Source organism: Silurus meridionalis, chromosome 24 (genome assembly GCF_014805685.1).
Source record: "Silurus meridionalis isolate SWU-2019-XX chromosome 24, ASM1480568v1, whole genome shotgun sequence".
NCBI classification, from domain to species: domain Eukaryota; kingdom Metazoa; phylum Chordata; class Actinopteri; order Siluriformes; family Siluridae; genus Silurus; species Silurus meridionalis.
In genome coordinates this window covers 3351539-3374179 of record NC_060907.1, presented here as the reverse complement: position 1 = coordinate 3374179, position 22641 = coordinate 3351539, and the positions used below count along the sequence as shown (strand labels likewise).

The following is a 22641-nucleotide window of genomic DNA, read 5'->3' as shown; positions in this document are numbered from 1 at the left end:
AGTTTGTCCCTGGGTTAATTCCATCTATCCATCCATCCATCCATCCATCCATCCATCCATCCATCCATCCATTCTGTTAAGTCATCAATCATCAATTTATACAGTCTATTTATATATTCATCTAATCCATCCATCCATCCCTCCATCCACAGGGTACCTCAGAGCAGGCCACATGATTTGGGAGGGCGGAAAGGGTTATCTCGGACGGGACGCCCATCAGCAGCGGGTCTTTTTGAGCGTTCTGGAGACAGAAATTCTTCAGATCCGTAGCTGCCTGAGAGACCTGAACAAACATCAGGGTCAAAAAAAGCTCATCCTCAGGGAGAAACATTGTCCATCTTTACTCATCAAATACATCGAAATGAAAAGTACAATTATTGTTTTACGTATACGTTTATACAGTCAAATACTCATACACACCTTTTCTTCACTAAACAGACATCTAATAAACAAACAAACAAATAAATAAAAAGCTAGTATAATATATATTATATACACCCCCCACACACGTTTTAAATTTATATATCCTTCTAATCCATCATCAACTCATCCATTCTGTTCCTTTATTCATCTAATCCATCCATTTAATCCATCTGTACATCCAATCCATCCAATCTATTCCTCTATCTAATACATACATTCTATTTATCTAATCCATCCATATCTCCAGCCATCCATTATTTCAATCTATCCATCCATTCAATTTATATTGAATATATAACCCTCTAATCAGTCATTTATCCATCCTACACTGAACAGAATTATAAACGCAACACTTTTGTTTTTGCCTCCATTTCTCATGAGCCGAACTTAAAGATCTCAGACATGATCTCATGTCTCTTAAATATTGTTCACTAATCTGTGTAAATGTGTGTTAGTGAGATCTTCTCCTCCACCTCACAGGTGTGGCAGATCCAGATGTTGATTAGACAGAATGATTACTGCACAGGTGCGCTTTAGGCTGGACACAGTAAAAGTGCTCTAAAATGTGCAGTTTTCTCACAGCATGATGTTGCAGGTTCTGAGGGAGCGTGTGAGCGGCATGCCGACTGCAGGAACGTCCACCAGAGCCGTTGCATGTAAATTGAATGTTCATGTCTCTACCATAAGCATTTCCAAAAGCGTTTGAGAGAATTTGGCAGTACATCCAACCATCATCACAACCGTAGACCACGTGTGACCACACCAGCCCAGGACCTCCACATCCAGCATCTTCACCTCTTCACACAGCTGCTGCAACAATCGCTTTCCATCAGCAAAGAGCATCTCATCTGCAGCTCGTCCTCATCGGGGTCTCGACCCGACTGCAGTTCCACTTCAGCCATTGAAGAACATTTCACAGGCCACAATCAACAACCTGATCACCTCTATGTGAAGACGTGCTGCACTGCGTGAGGTAAATGGTGTCACACCAGATAATGACTGGATTTCAGACCCCAGTACAGTAAAACTGCACATTTTAGAGTGGACTTTTATTGTGTTCAGCCTGAGACACAAATGTGAAATAATCATTCTGTCTAATCAACATCTGGATCTGCCACACCTGTGAGAAGATCTCACTAACACACATTTACACAGATTAGTGAACAATATTTGAGAGACATGAGATCATGTCTGAGATCTTTGAGTTCGGCTCATGAGAAATGGGAGCAAAAACAAAAGTGTTGCGATTATAATTCTGTTCAGTTTATTTATATATCAATTTAATCCACCCATTTTATCCATCTGTACATCCAGTCCATCCATCCATCCATCTACTACAGCAATTATATTGATCTAATCTGTCCATCTTTACCTCCATTATTTCCATTTATCTAAAAGATCTAAAGGTTTTATTTGATATTGAACATTTCACAGGGAAGAGAAGCAGCTCAGGCTAACGAGAAGAAACACCATGATCTTCTCGGAGATGTGCTACAACATTGCTGGAGAATTTATTAAAAAATATATATATTAAAATCTCAAACTTATTAAAAACAGACTGTTTTACGACACTTAAGTTTTATTTCTGTTTATCTGAACTGGTTTCTGACGCCCCTGTTAGCAACTGGTGTCAGTTCCAGTGCGCGAATCCCAAATCCACAGATTTTGTATTCGGAGTGCCCCTAAGTAGGGCGCATACGACGGCCGCGTAGTGCGCATGCACACGCAGCGGCGAGCGATTTGGGATCGAGCCCGGCACAAAAGACGGGGAGGAAAAACTTTCACTCCCTCGGTTGTTGTTCTTACGTGAATCCGGCGGACGCTCGCCTCGAGCCGCAGCTGCTTCACGGCTTTGTGAGCCACGGCCAGGCTCGTGCTGGTGGCGTTGTTGTTCGACATGGCGACCTTTTGTGAATGTTATTAAAAATAAAACACCCAAAAAGTTTAAAGAGAAACCGGAAGTGGCCACAGTGAGACAAGAGAGAGAACCCACTCTAAACCACGCCTATCCGCTCACGGGTTGCCAGACAACTAGAAAACCCTCCTGCTTACTTTTGTACTCATTCATTAATTTTTTCTTTCAGTATTAACTCCAAAACATACACAAAAAATTCCATGGGTGTTTTAAAAAAGAAGCTTGAGTTATAACTTACAAAACTGCAAAAAGTCTCAAACAGATTACACAGTTACAGTGCACTTTTGCACTCATTTGTATAAGGAAGCTATTTCTCAGAGTTGCCAGATTTAACCGAATTCACTTCTTCTCTCTCTCTCTTTTTTGTAAATAGCTTAATTAAATAAGTTGTAAATAAAACGTACAGAAATAACAGATTTGAGAACTAAGAATGAAAACACATCATATACACCATAATGTTCATCTGTTCAGATCCTATTAGTTCCTCTTCTTGTACAGTCTCTCAGATTGTCCACTAGATGGCACTAATATGATCATGAAATTTAATTGTCTTTTTTTGTTAATACATTATTACAGCTCCTTGGTTCAGCTGCTAAACAGTATTTTCAGTTCCCACTTGATTGATAATCAGCATAAAGATACAAACACATTATTTTTAAACGTTTTACCTCAATAATGCACCTGAATGTGCTGAATCTTAAGCTCTTGGATTCCCACCTGACTGCACTTCTGTACAGTGTATAATTGGGGTTATATTCCTATTATACCTCTACACCTTATCTATCTATCTATCTATCTATCTATCTATCTATCTATCTATCTATCTATCTATCTATCTACACTCCACCACAATGTCTAATATGGTCCATAAATAATTATTTCTTGTTCTTTTATATATATATATACATATATCTTATGTTCTCTGACTATGGTGTTGCTATACCATTCATGTCCACTAGGTGCTGTGGTGCATGGATGTTTAACTGATGTAAGAAAGTGGTGATCTGAGTTGAGTAAAGTAGGGCTACAGCTCGTGATCTAGCTGCTTATGATCCGTTTATCCTTCACCATAACATTATGATGATAACTGGTCCTGCTCTCTCTACATCCTCCAGGAGCATACATGGAATTCCCAGATTAACTGAAATTGTTATAAATTTTTAATCAAGTGCTTGCTCAGTTTTCCACTGAAAGAAACAGGGCCCCTCTGATAAACTGTTTGGAAATGGAAAACGCAACAAATCGACAGTACCTTCCTCACCTCTTATTGCTGATCTGCATGACAGATCTTTATGAGCACTAAAACGGTTCTTCCTCCTAAACCGCTTGTGGATTGACCTTGGATGATCACAACCTAAAGCTGATGTACAGAAGAAATGTGTAGATTTCAACCTGCTTGATGATGGTCAACTGTGGAATGCCTCACATCTTGCTGAAAATGTGGATGTGTTAGACCTGCTGAGATACAACAACATGGACCAACCCCAAGTTTGTTGTTAAACTGAGGAGGTTGTTTGCACCAACAATGATCCCACTGTACAATACTACACTGACCCAGTCTTTGCTCATTGAATCATACTTGAACTTGACCAATTTTCAATATTCACAAACACACGCACTACCGCTTTAATTCCATTCACTCTTCTGCTGTAGCGCTGGTCAGATGTTCACTCAGTTTCTTATTGTATACTGTATATCTATATATTTTCAACCCCAAGTCCAAAAACGTTAGGACACTGTGTAAAATGTGAATAAAAGCAGAATGCAATAGAATATCATAACTCCAGTTTTTATTCACAATAAAACAACAAAAAAAAACCCCATATAAAATATTTATGAGAATATATACCATTTTAAGGAAAGAAATAAGGTCTTTTTCAATTTTATGGCTGCAACACGTTAGCAAAAGTTGGGACATGGCCACATTTACCACTGTGTAGCATCACGTCTTCTGTACACCTTGGAACTGAGGAGACCAGTTGCTGAAGTTTTAGGAGAGAAATGTTGATCCATATGTGTCTGATACAGGATTTTAGCTGATCAACAGTTCTGGGTTTCCTTTGTTGTATTTTCGAGTCATGACGTCAAATGTTTTCAAAAAGTGAAAGGTCTAGACTGCAGACAGGCAGTTCAGCACTCTTCTACTACAAAGTCATGCTATTACGATAGCTATTACTGATTGAATGGGCAGCTTGCATGTTTAGAATACGGATTCCATCAGACATGCAGATTTTTTAATTGTTTGTTGATAATAAGCCAGATAGTCCCTCTCCTCTTTAGTCTGGAGGACATACATTACCTCAGTACATTTTAAATGAGCGTTGGTTCAGAGAGGATGGCAGCGTTTCTAGATCATGTTCAGAAATTCCTTCTTCCTTGCATGATATACATTTAACCTGCATTTATGGATGACTTGTCAAACTGTGCTCATAGACAATGATTTCTGGAAGTGTTATTAACCCCATGGAGTGATTTCCATTACAGAATCATGAATGTTTTAAATGCAATGCCACATGAGGACCTGAAGATCACAGCCATCCAGTATTGATTTTCGCCCCTTATTCCTTGAACACAGAGATTTCTCCAGATACTTTGTAGCTTTTGATGATATTATGTATTATAAATTATGAGATGATGAACATCATTCTGAAATTGTTACACGATTCGTAGACACGGTCTTTCACAGATTGGTGAAGATCTTACCATTTTTACTTCTGAGAGACTCTGCCTATCTACACTATTTATACCCAATCATCTTAATACCTAATTCTGCCCCTTTGCAAGAACAAGATAACTTCATTTGCCCATAGTTCTGGAGTTCTTCTAATTAAAACAAAGTACTTTAAAAAATTTACATGCAATGTAGATCATGCAAATAATTCGTATAAACATCATATTTGACAAATTAAATTTAGATTAGATCTAAAAAAAATTAGGTTTCATTTCAATGTTTTGTTTTAGCGATAACTGCGACCCCATTCGAAGACTTCTTAATCAATACAATAATAAATAAAAAAACTAACAGGCCAGTTAAAACCTTGAACCAGAAAGATGTATTATATGCATGTTCTAACTCTGCCTTAAGATTTTTGTTCTCTAATTGCTCATCTCTCAGTTTCATTGCCATCTCATTCACCTTCCTCCTCTCCTCCACTTTCATCTGTTCTTCCATTTGTTTCCTCTTTAAATCCTCTTCTTGTTTGAGTTTCCTCTCTCTGATGTTACACTCACTCTGTGCCTCCTCTTTCACCTCATTTGCCAGATGTTCAGATTTTATTTTCTCTTCTTCTCTGATCAGTTTCTCCATCTTGGCTCTCTTCTTCTCTTCTGTTGTCTTGATCTCCTGTTGCAACATCACTCTTTTCCTCTCTTCCTCCATTTTAATTTCTTCCTCTAAAATCACTCTTTTCCTCTCTTCCTCTTCTCTTGTGCTTCTCTGGACCTTCTGATGAACCCCTTTTGTGTAATAGTAACCCATGTTCATGTGTAGTATTGCATTTATCTTTTCAAACAGCTCTGTGACTTGAGTCCGGTTACTTTGTTCATAGTTGTTGAAAACATGATATCTACCTTCACATGTGTCTACAAGGTTCTGGAGATCATAACTGTTACTGATAAACTTCTCCACTGTTTTCCCTTCCAGCAGATCTCCACCAGTGAACAGAATCATGGTGAACTTCAGAGCTTCTTCTCCAAAATTCTCCTGAATCCACTTCACAGCATTCTTCTCCTCCACCGTGAATCTTCCCAGTCTGATCACCAGCAGAAACACGTGAGGATCAGGAGTAGACATGGAGATACATTCATGTGCATGGTGGGCTGTTTGGTTAGATATTAACCATGTGTCCATGACACCAGGAGTGTCAATTATGGTGATGTTTCTTCCATCCAGGAGTTTATTCTTCTTCATACAGCTTGCGGTCACAGATGCAGGAGATGCCTCAACTCTGAAGGCTTCTTCACTGAGGATGGTGTTTCCTGATGCACTCTTTCCTGCTCCAGTTTTCCCCACCAACATCAGTCTAATCTCAAGATACTTCATCTCATGTCCTAAAAAGCACAAACCAGCAAATGATACAGAAAATATCATATTAGCATTGATGTGACGACTTTAGCATTATTGTTGTGTTTGATATTTGAGAGCTGTTGCAGTTTGATCAGCGTTTACCTTTAAAATCTAATTGCAATACAATACACAGTGGAACCAGAACCAGCACACAGAATATCCAAATGTTTTTCTGCAAAAAAATAATAAAACTGTGTTTAAGACAATAATATAACGTACCGGTTATGCTACACGTTTACTAAAATTATAAGAACAATTACATTCTATTATTTAAATTTCAATACGTTTTCCATAAAATTATTACTAACCTGTAATTTTCTGTACTTGTGCTTGACCTCCTCTAAACATCTCTCAAATCGTTCTCTATCTTCTTCCAGTTCAGTCTTTTCTTTATAAGCCTCCTCTAACAATTTCTCAAGTCGTTCTCTCTCCTCTTCCATGTTATTCTCCTTTTTATTGGCCTCCTGTAATGATGTCTCAAGTTGTTTTATCTTCTCAGTCATTTCCTTTAACTTCTCATGGATGTTTTTCTTCTCTTGACCTTCACCTGGTTTCTGTCTGTTGAAAAAGGTTAATCATTTACTTGATAACATCACATTTTATATTATTTATATTCAATAAAACACTTTATTAAAGAAGGTTGTACGCCATGAAATCAGGCATTGTTTTCTTTTGTTTTTTAACTTCAAGTGGCTTCATCAGAATCTTAACATTTTAACATGGGCTCTTAAACATTTGTTTTGGCACATGCACATCGGAGCAATCTGTATTTGTGTATATCAAAGATAAGCAGTACAGAAATGCTGAAATCATCCAGAAACCAACACACTGGATGATCTACAGGAGAAGCTACACAATCTCAGCTGTAGGCAACAGGTCTTAAGCCAGTGTCCAGGGAAGGGGACATTAAAAGTGGTGCACAATTAAGCAAACTTTAGGCAAGTGAGATGGAGTCTGTGCTCGGCTAAAGAAACCCTACATGTAGCTTTCTGGCTATCCCATCCATCCTGCTGTCCAAAATCTGCACTCTAAGCAAAATTAGTTTTTTTTGATGATTTTTGTCAGGTCTTGGTTTTACAAATTGTACTGGTTTGTTTTTCATTATTAAAAATTCTGTCTCACCTGATAATATCTATAAATGTGACTAAACATATAAATTACTGAATCTGCTCAAGAATGTCACCATACAAATTATGTACAAGCAAATATAATTCAATTCAATGTATACAAACATAAAATATAATAAATAAATAAATAAACAATCTAAATATATTTTGGGAAATCTTACCTGAACCCCCAGTGATGATCCCTTTTAGATCCAGTAAAACTGGGTGGTAAACCTACTGATTCATTGCCATCTGTTGTCTGCATGTCTGTATAAGATTGCACTACTGCTGATTGAATGTTGTTCTCCTGTCTTTAAATTACAAAGAATGAAAATTAAAAAAAAATGATGATAACATATTTGAGAACATGCAATTATGTCAATTATTTACAGTGTTACAGACCTCTTTGCTTTACGTGGTGGGTTTTTTCTTGTTGAATTCGATACAGATGAGTTGAAATCAGTGTCAGAGTCAGAATTCTGGACCTCTATTGCCCTGAAATTCTGGTCCTCCATTGCCCTGGCAGGAACACTATAAAAAATGGTAAAAATCATGGTTCTGTTGTTGTTATGCATCCATATTCACCTCATCAAATCACCCCCTTTTGTACACATTCTGCACAAAAAAAACCCCCCGCAAAAGTATAAATTGTTAATAAAATAAAGCTTAACAAATGTTACAGTCTGATTTGGCTGATCTGGTTACCGCAACAGCTTCAAGCAACCTAGAGTTTTTAGTAGCCACAGGTTCTCACAGTGCTTTAAGGCAACACGTGAGGTAATGACTGAATTCTGATTAAAAATAAAATAAAATAAAATAAATTAAATAAATAAATAAATAAATAAATAAAACTGTAACTGAAACTTATGCTCTGTGGTGCAGAAGTAGCAGCTCCCCTGACAGAAAAGCTATGAAATTAATAGAATAGACTATTGGAAAGAATTTAAGAGGACAAAAACTATGAAAGCATAAAATCTAAAAATGAATTAAAAGTCAGTGATTCTGATAGATTTCAGTTGCCCTGAAATCTATCAGAATCACTGACTTTTAATTCATTTTTAGTTTTTATGTTTTCATAGGTTTTTGCGACCACAAAAATCTTACTGCGCCTGCGTTTTCCGGAAGAGCAGGTGGATGAAACGTTACTTTTAACACCTTTATTTATTCCATACGAGCAATGTTTCACTTCTTCAATACAAATTAAGTGATTTCCAGCTTGACTGAAAATATGTATTTAATTGTAATTTAGAGATCACATTCAGAACATGTGGTCTTACAATATTTTATATCTGAAACTTGAACTTTCTCCCCAATATCAAAGTCTGATGCTGTAAGCACGAGGTCCATGACCGACTTACAAATATTAACTAATGATTAAACCTCCACCAGCACCTTCATCTTTAGGAATGTACTGGTAAATATTTAAAAACTAATACACACAATTATTCACAAAAAAGAGAGGAACTTACCTGAAAATCGCAATATGTATCTAAAGGTATATAGACAGTAGAATAGAAAGTAAAAAGCAGCAGTTGTCTGTCATTTCCTGGTTCAGCTGCAGTTACTGATTGATTTTCCACATGCATACAGTGTGCATGTGAAGACTTTATGGTACTTGTTGTGTCTTGGGACATTAACGGCGCGAGCCAGGGATTTAATTACCGCTGCGTAAAATAAAATAAAAATAAATAAAAATTAAAAGGTCATTACGATGGCGTATTAGGCCCAATATGTGATTTTAAAAAAAGAAAAATTGGAAGAAGAGGGGAAGTGGAAATTACAAGTTTTAAAATTTAAAATTTTCTAGTAGGACCAAAAAAAAAAAAAAACTCTTTTAGAAAAAAAATCCAAATTTTTGAGCAAAAAAATAATAGAATTTTTAGAGAAGAAAAAAAAACATTTCAAGGTTTATGCTACTGTTAACTTTAACTTTTGAAGCCCCTGCAGACCTGAGCAGTGCAATAATCTGAAATCTCAAAAACTGTTCAAATTAATTAACATTTTTTAAATCGGCAAGACAATGATCTGTCCCATAAGTGTTGTTTCTTACACTCAAACAGTGCTAAAAACCTTGTGCAGTCTCAAGAGCGAGTCTCAGTACACTACACTGCTAGCAACCATTAGTGGTAGCTGTTTGTTGTTTCCTTCAAAAATCAACTATCATTTCTACAGTTTTTACGCCAATACAAGAAGAATGAGACCTTTGTTGTATTAGAGCCAGTACCAGTTGAAGTCGCCCAGTCTCCAGCACAACCCCAGCATCATCCTTGCACTCATCCAAGGTAAGGACAACATTATGAGTGTGCCATTTTGGCAAAGGTGATCAACAACAATGGTAAAATGTTATCAGTTTTTATTATAGGAATAGTTCTATTTTATAAATGTAATAATAATAGATTTTTAAGACAACATAGTGAAATAAGACTAGATATTGTCTGTGATTATTCCATTATGCATTTTATTATTTCGTATGCATTTATTTATGCAATATATTGAGGTTAACCACTGTTACCATAATTAGAAAACACCATTTTAATGATTTCGAATGAGCTCGACCTAGCACTCTCGCCCCACACCTTCACCAAGTGCATGAATGCGGCTCTAGCCTTGCTACGGCTTTAGGGCATCTGCATTCTAAATTATATCAACGATTGATTGATATTAGCTCGATCAGAGCTTCAGGCGGTTCGGCATCAAGATGTCGTTCTTGCCCATATGAAGGAAATGGGGTTAAGACTAAATGCAAAGAAGAGTGTGCTTTCTCCTCTGCAAAGAACCACCTTCTTGGGCATAGTGTGGGGCTCGACCGTGTTGCGGGTACAATTGTCTCCTGCCAGGATCGAAGTCATCCTAACTGCAGTAAAGAGAGTAAAAGAAGGCTAGTCGTTTACTGTGAAGCAGTTGTAGAGGCTGCTTGGTCTCATGGCGGCAGCATCCAACGTGATCCCACTTGGACTCCTCCATTTGAGACTCGTCCAGTGGTGGCTCAGAGGCAGAGGGTTCTCCCGGAAGGGCAATTCACTCCGTATTATCAAGGTCTCGTGGCAAGCCCTTCGAGTCTTTGAAATATGGACGAACCTACTTTTCTGTCTCAAGACCCCATCCTTGGAGCTCCTTGTGGTTGCGTTACGTAAGTTATGGAAGCTGTGGCTATGGCCCCTAAGGGGGCACAGTTCCTAGCAGCTGGTCTCTCTACTGAGGTAGTGGAGACCATCCCCCATTCCAGAGCTCCCTCCACAAGGAGGTTGTATGCCGCTAAATGGCATCTGTTCACCACGTGGTGCGAGCACCACCAGTTGGACCCAGTCAACTGCCCTGTTGGTTCTGTTCTGGAGTTTTTGCAGGAACAGTTTGCTACAAGATTGTCTCCGTCAACCCTGAAGGTTTATGCGTCTGCTATCAGGGCTTTTTGTACCCCGCCTGCAGGACAGTCGCTGGGGAAACAGTGCCTCATGACACCTTTCCTACGCAGCACCTGAAAGCTGAGGCCCAGGATACGAACCAGAGTGCCTGTGTGGGACTTGGCCATTGTGCTGGCGGCTCTATCTGAGCCCCCCTTTGAGCCCTTGGCCGAGGTGGCCCTTAGGTATTTGTTTGTTAAGACAGTCCTTTGATCTTTCCACTCCCTTCGAAGTCAAGGCTCATTCCACCGGTGTTATGGTGGCTTCTATGGCCTGGTCGCTGGAATTCCTCTCCAGAACAATTGCAATGCTGCAGGCTGGTCCACCCCTTTGACCTTTTTAGGTTCTATTACCTTGACATCAGAGCCACTCCCGGCTTCTCTGTCCTGCATGGTGGTTGTGCTCAGACACACTAGGCAGGGACTGGTCAGTATGGCGTGATTGGACACTCGTTCCCAAAGCGTTTTCACGCATCTCTAGTTCCTGAATGGGAACGTCACTAGGTTACGTATGTAACCCTAGTTCCCTGAGGGAATAAGATGCTGCATCAACAGCCCATATTCCCTGCATCCCTGCAGTGCTTACCTTCTCTTTTTTCAGAAGCTAATGTCGCTACCATCGCTCACCCATTTTGTACCTTCCTGGTTTACTTGATGTCGCCCACTGATGACGTCACGACTTGCCTATTGGCCGGACTGTACATGTGATTCAGAGTGTGGACAATGCGAGGCATTCCCAAAGCATTTCAACGCAGCGTCTCATTCCCTCAGGGAACTAGGGTTACATACGTAACCTAGTGATGTTCTGCCAAATGTGCTTAAAGTTCTCAAGGCAAAATCTCCCTTAACAAAACAGTACACTGAAACAAGACAGGATGCCCTGGCAGAAGATCTACCATGTAGACCGGTAATCTTGCTAGTGAACCTCACAGTATATCTGTAAATATGTTTGTGTTTGTGAGGTGGATTTTTTTTACATTCTAGGAATTGAATTAAGCTCTGTTCTTATCCTCTTGCCATCCATCTTCAGAGAAAAGATCGAACACTACATTAATATAAGAGAGGTAGACTTCTGAATTATCTTACAACACTAGCTGGTAGACCTCATGTTAATACATCAAAAAAGAATGTTCTGATTCGGGAGTTTACTGTGACCTATAAATATGCTTCATTTAAGCCATTATTTTTTAGATGTCTCCAACTGAAGTATGAAAACTTTAGAGCAGGGGTGGCCAACCCGTGGCTCTCGGGCCGCATGCGGCTCTTTGCCTGGTTTCATGCGGCTCTTACGATCATATCGAAGTTTGTGTTTGTGTTTTTTTTCAATACGGTATTTTTAAGACTTAAATGATCTTGCCCCTACTGGGAAACTTTGCGGTATTTTCATCTCACGCACATGCGCATTTGACGAAAATATCGCATTGAACTCAAGCGAAGCCAACACGCACATTAAAAAAAAACACAAACTTCCATATGCAAATTGTTCACTTAAATTTTAAGTAAACAGTTTGTGTCAAGTTCGCTCTCAAAATTGCAGGAAAAAATGCACAGCAAAACGAAAATATGAAGATGAACACAGGACGTTTTTAACAGAGTGGGAGAGTTTATATTTTTTTTGTTGAACATAATGGCAAGTAATTCTGCCTTATGTCAGGCGTCATTAGTGCATTTCAAATCTTCAGCGCCACTTCAGCTCACTCCATGCTAACATCAACCAGGAATTTCCGAAAGGGACTGAACTTCACAAGCAGAAGTTGGTCACTTTAAAAAGTCAGGCAGAAAAGCAGATACAGTTTTCCCAAAAATGTAGCTTTAAATTTGGCTTGGAAAATTACATTTGGCTTGGAACATTGCACGGGCTAAAAAGCCATACAATGAAGGGGAGTTCGTAAAATAATGCCTCAGTGACGTTGTTGAAATCTTGTCTTCTGAAAACAACAAACTAAAACGCATTGTATCAGACGTCCAACTGTCCCGCCACACAGTTGAACACAGAATATGGGACATTAACACGGCTATTGAATCACAGTTGCACTCTGACCTGGAATGAAGGAAGTCCCACTAAGCAACATGCATAGTAAAAGAAAAACGCTAATATAAATTATTATATTTTTGATTGTGGACTTGGGTGATGTTCATGTTTGCCCATTTGTGTATAATGTGGCTCTTTGCGGTAACACTGTAAAAAATGGTCTCTGACTGGTTGGCCACCCCTGCTCTAGAGTAAGTGTACCTGTACTGTCTGAGCCATGCAAGAGGCTGTAACAAAACTGCCAAATGTGATTTGCTTGCAATAAATATGCCAATCAATTAAATAATTTACTTTGGTTTATTAGTTTAGTAAAAGTTTTTATTTTTATTTTTTGTTTTCTTTTATGTATGGGATCTCTGCTACACATGTCCAACCACCTTTCCCTTGGGTCTGGTGCAGGGCAATTGGGGTGGTTCTGAGAAAGGGGTCCAGTAGGTCATGTCTGTTTACCCAGCTTTGTTCCTTAGATCCCTATACTTCCCAATCCACTAGATATTGTAGTTGCCACCTCTACTTTGTGAGTCCAGAATGATCTGTGCCTTGTAAGCCAGTGCTCCATCAATTTCCAGAGGTGGTGGGGATTCCGTTCTGCCTCACTACCGCCTGGTGGAATGTGTGCGGGCTTGAATAACAAAATGTGAAACAAGGGTGAAATGCAATAATGGGAAGGCATTTAAAGACTGTAGGTTACAGGGTTGATTTGCTATATTAACTTGAATGGTCTCATGAACTGGGGGCTTAGCTTTCTGCAAGGTAACTTAAGATTAATATTTTGAGCAGCCACACCAACAGCCACACCATCTTAATTGTTGGTTAATATTGGGGATGTGGGTGTCTTCTGCAGTTAGCCTGGAGTTCTTAGCATCAAGCAGCTCTTTGGAGGCATGTGCTCTCTTCCAGACCTCTTGGCTATAAAGAATCCAATCGTTTACAGACGGAACATTCAAGGTTTCCCCCAACCATGAAAATAGAAGTGGCTGGTACCCCAAAACACACTGAAATGGGGTGAGATTGGTGGATGAATGAATCTAGGAGTTTTGGGCATACTCTGCCCATGTGAGAAACTTGCATCATCTGTCTTGTCTTGTCTTGTCTACTATAATATGTTCTCTTTCCTAATTCATGATTTACCCGTTTCGCTTGGCCGGTTGATTGTGGCTGGTGCCCAGACGTTAGGCTGAAAATGATTCCAAGAAGGGTGCAGAAGACGTGCCATACTCGGGAAGTGAACTGTGTCCCTCTAGCGTATGTCTTCGGACAGCCTGTAATTTCTAAATATGTGGTCCATTAAGAGTTTGGCATTTCTAGAGATGTGGGGAGACCCTTTAGGGGTACGAAACTGCAGGCTTCAGAAAAACGATCTACTGCTACTGATATACTGGTATTTTCCTTTAAAATTGGGCAGGTCCGTCATAAAGTCAACCGCTTTATAAGACCAAGGTCGTTGCGGGATGGGGAGTGGTTCGAGAACTGTATTTGGATGCTCCCTTGGTGTTCAGACTTGTACAAACAGAACATAGTTCAACATATGTTTTAACGTTTATCCCTGGATGTCTGGTACTATGTGAGTGTGAACCCAATCCATAATTCTGGGTTGAAGGGCAGCAGGAACATACTGTCTTTTCGGAGGACAGCCTGGTGGAATGTTTTTTTGCGCTTGTGCTCTCTGGATCTCCTCCATGAAATCCCATCTGATAGGACCAAGGACGATAGATGGTGGGAGTATGGGTTCAGAAGTTGGTAATCTATACATGGCCGCAACCCTCCATCTTTCTCCACAAAAAAAGAACCCTGCTGCCACTGATTATGTAGATGGACAAATAAAACCAGCTGCGAGTGCTTCATCGATGAGAGGGCGACATGGCTGGGAGTAATTCAATGGCACAGTCCCATGATCAGTCTCGTGGAGTACAATAGCTTGTTCCTTGTTGAAGGAAGTTAAATTATGGTTTTGCTTGGAAATGGTTGTGGGCATGACAGAAGGACTTTTGATAGTTGTAGAACGACATGGGACATGAATCTCTGCATCCAGGCAGTTTTCAAGGCAGTTCACGGACCAGCATAGTAATTCTTTGTTATCCCAGAAAATGTCGGGGTTATGAACTTGGAGCCAAGAAAAGCCTAGTATAGGAGGGCTAGCTTGTGAAGAAATACTGAACAGATTGATATTTTCCATGAGGAAACAACTACACTTGTAGGATTTTCGGTATGGTTGATGAGTGATATAGCCGTCACCAATTGGGCGATTATCCACAGCAGTGATACTTAATGGCTTGATACATGGCATGGTGGAAATTCCAAGTTCTTGGAAAACCTCATGATAGATTAGATTGCTAGCTGAGCTCGAGTTTACAAGAGCAGAGAGGTTGCCTACCTTTTTTAGTGTATAGCAACTGTACGGCAATAATAGAAAATAGTCACAAGAAGTCAGGCTCACCTTATTCTGATGAGGTTGAGGTTTCTCTGGACACATGATGGAACGGTATAACCCTCCTGTCCACAGCAAAAACAGAGGTTGAGTTGGAACCAGACAGAGCAAAACACAGAATTACAATTTCTAAAAATGGATGAACAACCAAGAAACAAACAAACACTATTACAGTACTGTAAGAAATGTGAATCCTGTCCGGTCTCTTGCATTCAATATAAATCAAATATACAATTAAATAAATACAATAGTGCTTTTGAAATTCATAGATGCCACAGAAGGAATTCAGCCTTTTGCATTTTCAATCATTTTGATCCAAACCATAGTTTATTTCAAGAAACACTGAAACTGTGCATCATACTGACAACCAGTGTTGTGCTAGTTACTAAAAAATAGTAGCTCGTTACAGTTACTTGTTACGTGATTCAAAAAGTAACTTAGTTACTTTGTTGATTACTTACACCAAAAAGTAATGCGTTACTGTTAAAAGTAACTTTTTAGTTACTTTTTTAAAGAACATTCTTTAATGTTCCCATCAATGCCCTTTTATGCGTTATGGTTTATACAAACACAAAACTGACTTAAACACAAAGTAATTTTTAAACACTATTTTATTTAAGTCAGACCAGCACAAACTGAATATATCACAAGGATTTCTGAAATAAATAACAAAACAAGCTGAATAATATATTCACAATCAAAAACTAAAGCGGCTTCTGCATCATAAAAGCTGTTGTGTTGAGCTCTTCAAAATGTTCCTTTCATAGATTAAGTATGAAAACTATCAACAATGTAGAACAGAACACCGGGTTAGCTTCTAGCTTCTAGCATGGAGTTTCTGGAGGAGCTCCAGATTGAACATACAGATTGAAGTTGCTGTTTATCGCAGTAGATACGAGCTTCGAACCAGAAAGACACAGCTTACATTTGACTTAAAATTTTTTGTCTTTATACTCAACTAAAGTGAAATAATGAGCATATTTCCACTTTGAGAAACTCGTCTTGCTCTCGCCTTGACTCGCCATTACTGCCGCACAGACCTGAATAAACGGAGACACACCCACAGTGCGTCTTCTTCGTGTATACAGAGGGTAATCCGGTAATCCACCAATCCTACAATGCGTCTCTGCTGTAAACAGGTTAGACTGTAGGCTACACTTCAGCCGAAATTCATCCATTCAAAAAAGTACGGGTAACGCACCATACAGTAACGGTAATGAAGTTACTTTATTTTTAAAAGTAACGCGTTACAGTATTAGTTACTGTCAAAAGTAACGCGTTACTGCCCAACACTGCTGACAACATGCCTAAACATTTCGATGATTTTGTTTGTGAACAATGACAAAAAGACTAGTTATTCTGGTGGCAATGAGATGTTCATTGACACAAATACTTACTTTTGAGAGCTTAACTAAGGATTTTGAGAAAGGTACATGCTTTTGCAAGAAATCCAATGTGTTTTGCTGTATGTACAAATTATGTACAAAATATTGCAAATATTAAAGATGATTCGTAAAATGCTCCAAAGCAACTGAGAAAAACTGTAGTAGATATTCTCAGTGGCGGGAAACGAGAGAAAAAAAATGAACAGTAGTGACATCTAGAGCACAGAGAAAGTAAAATCCTGACAAAAGCACTTTGTAAATAACTTTGGAGAAGGCGGTGTCTGCCAGATGCTATAAATAATGTAAATCAATAATTAAATAAAATATTTTAAGTATCCTTGAATATAGTACATTTAGTATCACCAAATTCTCTGCATTCTTACTTCTACTAGCAGAAAGCGTACCTTGACCTGCTGGAATAATGTTCTTGATCTTTATTAAAATTGGGCTGTCCAGCTGAAATCATGGCCCTTCTTTTTATAATGTGTTGGGTATTTTATAAATAAAGTAAATAATAATAACACAACAACAATAATAATAATATAATGTGATAATTATATGTATTACTTTTATTATTATTAGATGACCTTTTTGTACATATATTTTTTTTTATTATGTTTTATACCATCTCTTAACACTTACTGGGTTCTGCCATGTTTATGTAAAAGTGTGAATTTAAAGTGTTTAACCTGTACACATTAAATACACTATATTGGCAAAAGTATTGGGTCCGTCTTTAGATGCACTATCATAACATTTTGCAATCACCTGAACTTGGAAACCCAAATCTGTTCCATAATTGCAATGCCCCTGTGTACAAAGTGAGCTCCTTGAAAATATGCTTTTGTAGAGGAAGATCTTGAGTGGCCTGCTATAGAGCTCTGATCTCATCCCTACTGAACATCTTTGGGATGAATGTGAATGCTGACTGCACCCCAGGTCTCCTTACCTACATCAGTACCTGCCTTTCATAACACCCTTGTGGCTGATGAACACAAATATCCATAAGAATACTCCAAAATCTATTGGAACATCTTCCCAAAAGAGTGGAGGAAATTATAAGAGTTTGCAAAATATGGAATGTGATGCTCAAAAATCACATACTATACTTAGGACCAGGTGACCCAATACTTTTGGCAATATAATGTATTTTGAAAGGTTTTGCTATTTACTTGATTAATATGATGGTTGTTATAAAGTTATACAGTAAACTGACGGCCCTCCACTTTCAGTGATTTTACCAATTTATCAATATATGTGGATATATTTTAATACTAATACACAGAATTGTAAGACACAGATGTAGAGTGGTTAAATGTGGCATAGCCCTTTAAGGAGTAGACAGTGTTTCAGGGGTTAGGTGAGAGATAGATGGAAGAAAACAGGTAGGGAGGAACAAAAAGGAGAAAATAAAAACACATTCTGTTATACAAACTGTTTTGGTGTTGTATCCGTCCTTGACACAATCTACAACAGCAAAAAAACAAATCTTTAAAAAATAATAATGAGTGACTTTCTTGAAAATCTCCAGATGTATTTAAAGCTGTAGAAGAGACTGTGGAGGTTTGCAGAAGTAAGTAACACTAGCAGTTGTCAGTCCTTTCTTGATTCAATTGCAGTTTCTGATTGGTTTTAGGACTCACACTCCCACATGACCAAATCTATGGAAGAACAACCTGTTGCCATGTATTACACCGTTTGCACCATTAATCTAAAGTAAGTCTGCAAGTAGAGCTATAATGGTACTTTTGTACCTTTTTATTACTCAATTTCAATTCAACTCAGTTTTATTTTCATAGATAACGTTTACCAATAAACATTGTCTCAAAGCAGCTTTACGTATGTGAGTATGTGAGGGTGGTGCAGGACATGTATGAGGAAAGTCTGACAGCAGTGAAGTGTGCAGAGTAACGACAGACTGGTTCAAGGTGGAGGTTGGACTGACTCAAGGACCGGCTCTGAGCCCTTTCCTGTTTGCAGTGGTGATTGACAGATTGACGGACGAGGTCAGACAGGAGTCTCCATGGACTATGATGTTTGCAGATGATATTGTGATTTGTGGTGAGAGCAGGAAGCAGGTTGAGAAGAGCCTGGAGAGGTGGAGAAGAGTATCTGTGAGAGTGAAAGAGAAAGTTTATAGGACTGTAGTGAGACCTGAGATGTTGTATGGATTAGAGACAGTGGCATTGAGTAAAATACAGGAGGTGGAGCTGGAGGTAGCAGAGCTGAAGATGTTGAGGTTTTCGTTGGGAGTGACGACAATGGACAGGTTCAGAAACGAGTTTATTAGAGGGACAGCGCATGAAGGACGTTTTGGAGACAAGGTGAGGGAGGTGAGATTGAGATGGTTTGGACATGTGCAGAAGAGGGACATGGTGTATATCGAAAGGAGAATGCTGATGGAGATGGATGATGAGCTGGTGAACATTTAGTGTCATAATAACAAAAAATGTTTTCTTTTAAAACAGCAATTTACTGTTTGCAAACAATAAATACTGACATTTGAATTGACTTTAGTAAATAAAAAAAATCACCCTGCCAATTTTACAAAATATTACAACATTACAGTTTCCACTAAAACAATTTCAGTTCCCTTTTGGTTTAATATGTTTAGGTGTTATTACTTCAAGATTATAGCACTTCCATTACACAATTGATTTTTTTTCCTATTCAGTACTTAGTTTATAATTCGCATTTATCTGTGTGTAAGGATCTGAACAACTTTGGCACAGGCCAAATTGTGAGTATAGTCCACCCAATCTCCAAAAACATCAGGTGTTGTGAGGTTCATTCAGGTATGCAGTGTTTAGATTCTTCCAAAAAATACTTAACAGAAGAACACCAAAGTCCACAGATAATTCAGAAAGCCAATGATGCCCTCTGTCCACCACTGAGAGAGCACCTCCAAAAGGCACATGGACGTCACAATAAATTCAAGCTGTTTACACCAAGTAATTTAATGAAAAAAGAATCACCAATGTTACTGTTATTGAAACTGGTGAAAAACATTAACACACAACTAAAGCAACTAAAGCTTAGAAGAAAGTCTTATATATTATTATTTTATATATATATATATATATATTACAGTGATGAGATGTGGCGTCTACAATAGCACGAGGTTCATGGTTGTAAAAAATTATTTCAAACCATATTCATGAGCAGAAAACGTCAATACTTATGTCTTTTTTGATTTGGATTTTGAAATATTTCTGCAATTTTTGTGCTCATTTATCACTCTTCTGTGTTATGCATACTCACATTCTTTTCCCTCGTGGTTACACATCTCTACATCCATCAGAAGACACTGGATGTTCTTCATGAGTGGTGATGAAGTAATTATTAGTTCCCAGCTCCTGCTCTACCTCTTCATCTGCTTCAGACACCATCTGTCTAATGATATGAGCTTTATTCTCTTTAGCACCTTTGGTCTTTTGAAATTCAATTTCTTCAGTATTTATAACATGCCTGTTTTTGTTTTTAGTGTCTTCTCTGTGTTTTACTATGTGTCTAATATGTAAAATTTGGATTCATAGTTATAGAATAAAATCCCATAGCGTTCTTGTGTTGCCGAATTCATCATCAGCTGTGTTTGTCTTCTGTTTCTGAACTTGATCTCTGTGTTGGATTACAATCGTTGATGATTATTTTTGCTTTTTGTTCTTGACCCGAGTTTGGAAACGCATTTAAGAAGGTACACTTTGGAGCAGTGAAATTAAAGCATAGAAGGAAAGACTGTGATGCTCACGTCCTACTCTTAAAAACGTTCACAAAAAAAATGTTAGCTTAAAATCCTGGAAGCTTAATAATGAAAGTGCAAGATTATGAAAGCAAACGATGTGAGGTTCCTCCACGTGATCACTCCTAAAGAACGCTGTCGTGAAGAAGTGCTTTGTCCAGTGAGGTTTAGAAAAAGACATACTGACTTCTTGATCATGATTGGTTAAGAATTGTGACCGTTTTGTCAGTTACATTAAACGTTTATCTTCTGATGCAGAAATTGTTTCTTCCCGTGGTGGATCTTAGCTGCTACAGACTCGTCATTCATGATCGGCTTCATCTTAATGAACACACACAAAATGAAATTTCAATGAAAATGATTGATATTAGGTATTTTGTATTGTTTCAAATAAATTATAAATATTTTTCGGCTACTAACAAAATATCTGGGGCAGCACATGCATGGGTGAGAAAAGGGTTTTAAATGGAGGGTGAAGCCAAAGGAAATGAGTTTTAAGCTTCACACATGTGAAGAATTTTGTTAATAAGTGTGCCTTCTTGCATTGAGCGGCCAGAGGATAAAAGGGAGGAAGATAAGAAGGGAAGAAGGGAAAGACAGATAGGTAGAGTAGGGGTAGGTGGCAAATAAAGGCAAGTTTTGGCTGAAACCTGTTGCCTGTCTCCCATTCTTTCTCCTTTGAGCTTTTGAACTGTATTCTGGTACCAAAACCCGGGAGCAGGAATTGGAAGAAATCGGTTCTTCCGGCTCCTCGCTCCATTCACAAACCGACACTCGACCAGCGCCCACTTCAACAACGAAATGCATATGTAAACAAATAGATAACATAAAAAAACCATACCACTGTTAACAGAATGGAATACCTGTGTGAGGAAAGGAGGTCTTACAGAACGGAGAGCAACACAGCAGCAACGCTTGCACTGGTGACTGAAACACCAAACATGACATAAAGCATCCTTTGGTTTCCTTCACCTGCAGAACATCAACAAGGTTTTTGGAATGCTTCATTTACCAACATATATATAGTTTCTCTCATCTTTCATTAAATATATAGTGTGTCTCACATTGGGTTGTTCTGTTTCTGTATTGGATTGTTGGTCAACCTCAGGAGCAACCAACTTCCTCTCATAATCATTTGTATCCTCATTCGTGACCACTCTCTCAAATCCATCCTGCACCGCTGTAACTTCCAAAAGGAGCCCCTAAACAAATCAATAAATGAGCCTGAACCATTTATTATAATGAACAAAATCAAAACCCTCAAGATTTGAGTTTTTGGATGAACACAAACGACCACTTCCAATACCATAAACCTTCAAACAAATGACTTCATAGAGAAACTTTTTTTTCCCCTAAGAATGTACAATGTGCTGTATGGAATGCCAGCATGTATGGTGTGTTTACCGGCATCTTATTTTCAAAGGTGTTGGGAGTGTCCATGGACTGATCGTCTTCAGAAGAGGGAAGGGAAGTTTGATTACTGTCACATAAACATACAAACACAGAACCAGTAAGTCATGAAGACGTCTTTTAACAATCCTGCATTCTCATGTGGGATTGTCCGGAATGTTGTCACAAGAAGAAAACACCAAAGTAATTACCTGATAGATAGATAGATAGATAGATAGATAGATAGATAGATAGATAGATAGATAGATAGATAGATAGATAGATAGATAGATAGATAAGATATTAATACCTAAGAGAAAGTCGATTAGCTGTATGTATATATACACACTGTATCAAACTAACCTTTCCATAAGATCAAAATCATTTGTAGAGTCACATTTCTGGTCCTGATCTTCTCTTTCTTCAGGCATTAAGTACACCGAATCTCTCAACTGGCTCTTCTCACCAACTTACAAAACAAAACCATAAGCAGCAGTGAGAAGAGAGACCGGAGATGTCATTCCTGTTCATGGCAAGCCACAGACCACATACATGTGTTGAGACTTGCGTAGAAACTTCACTCCAGTTAACAATTTCAAACTCTTTGCCAATAATCTGCTTCTTTTAGGCTTCTTTATGCTCTTATATGCAATTAAAGAGCATATCCTCTGGATATAGAGAGTGTAACCATGCAAGCAATCACTATGCAAATATTGCTATCTGATTCAAGTTTAAGCAAACAAGTGGTTTCTCTTGTA

At 38.4% G+C, this 22641-nt stretch overlaps 2 protein-coding genes across 4 annotated transcripts; both read right to left on the bottom strand.

Moving 5' to 3' along the window:
* Positions 1-158: 158 nt before the first annotated feature.
* si:ch211-286b5.5 (uncharacterized protein LOC100003596 homolog) lies at positions 159-2445 on the bottom strand. Its single transcript, XM_046838164.1, is given in 3 exon segments — positions 159-205; positions 208-283; positions 2230-2445. Coding segments are annotated over 3 exon segments (216 nt in total). The 5' UTR covers positions 2323-2445.
* Positions 2446-4120: 1675 nt separating this feature from the next.
* Positions 4121-22641, bottom strand: LOC124378363 (immune-associated nucleotide-binding protein 8-like). 3 transcript variants are annotated; one of them, XM_046837994.1, is made up of 10 exons: positions 22247-22641; positions 21899-21974; positions 21559-21696; positions 21358-21466; positions 15380-15435; positions 7913-8041; positions 7693-7821; positions 6713-6962; positions 6507-6576; positions 4121-6388 (listed from the first exon to the last, which is right to left on the bottom strand). In XM_046837994.1, exons 6-10 carry the CDS (start codon positions 8023-8025, stop codon positions 5283-5285), a joined length of 1668 nt encoding a protein of 555 aa, XP_046693950.1. In that variant the 5' UTR covers positions 8026-8041; positions 15380-15435; positions 21358-21466; positions 21559-21696; positions 21899-21974; positions 22247-22641; the 3' UTR covers positions 4121-5282. The 3 variants fall into 3 exon arrangements, with proteins under 3 accessions (XP_046693950.1, XP_046693951.1, XP_046693949.1); XM_046837995.1 differs by lacking the exons at positions 15380-15435; positions 21358-21466; positions 21559-21696; positions 21899-21974; positions 22247-22641 and adding an exon at positions 8980-12118; XM_046837993.1 differs by lacking the exons at positions 15380-15435; positions 21358-21466; positions 21559-21696; positions 21899-21974; positions 22247-22641 and having other exon boundaries at positions 7913-8473.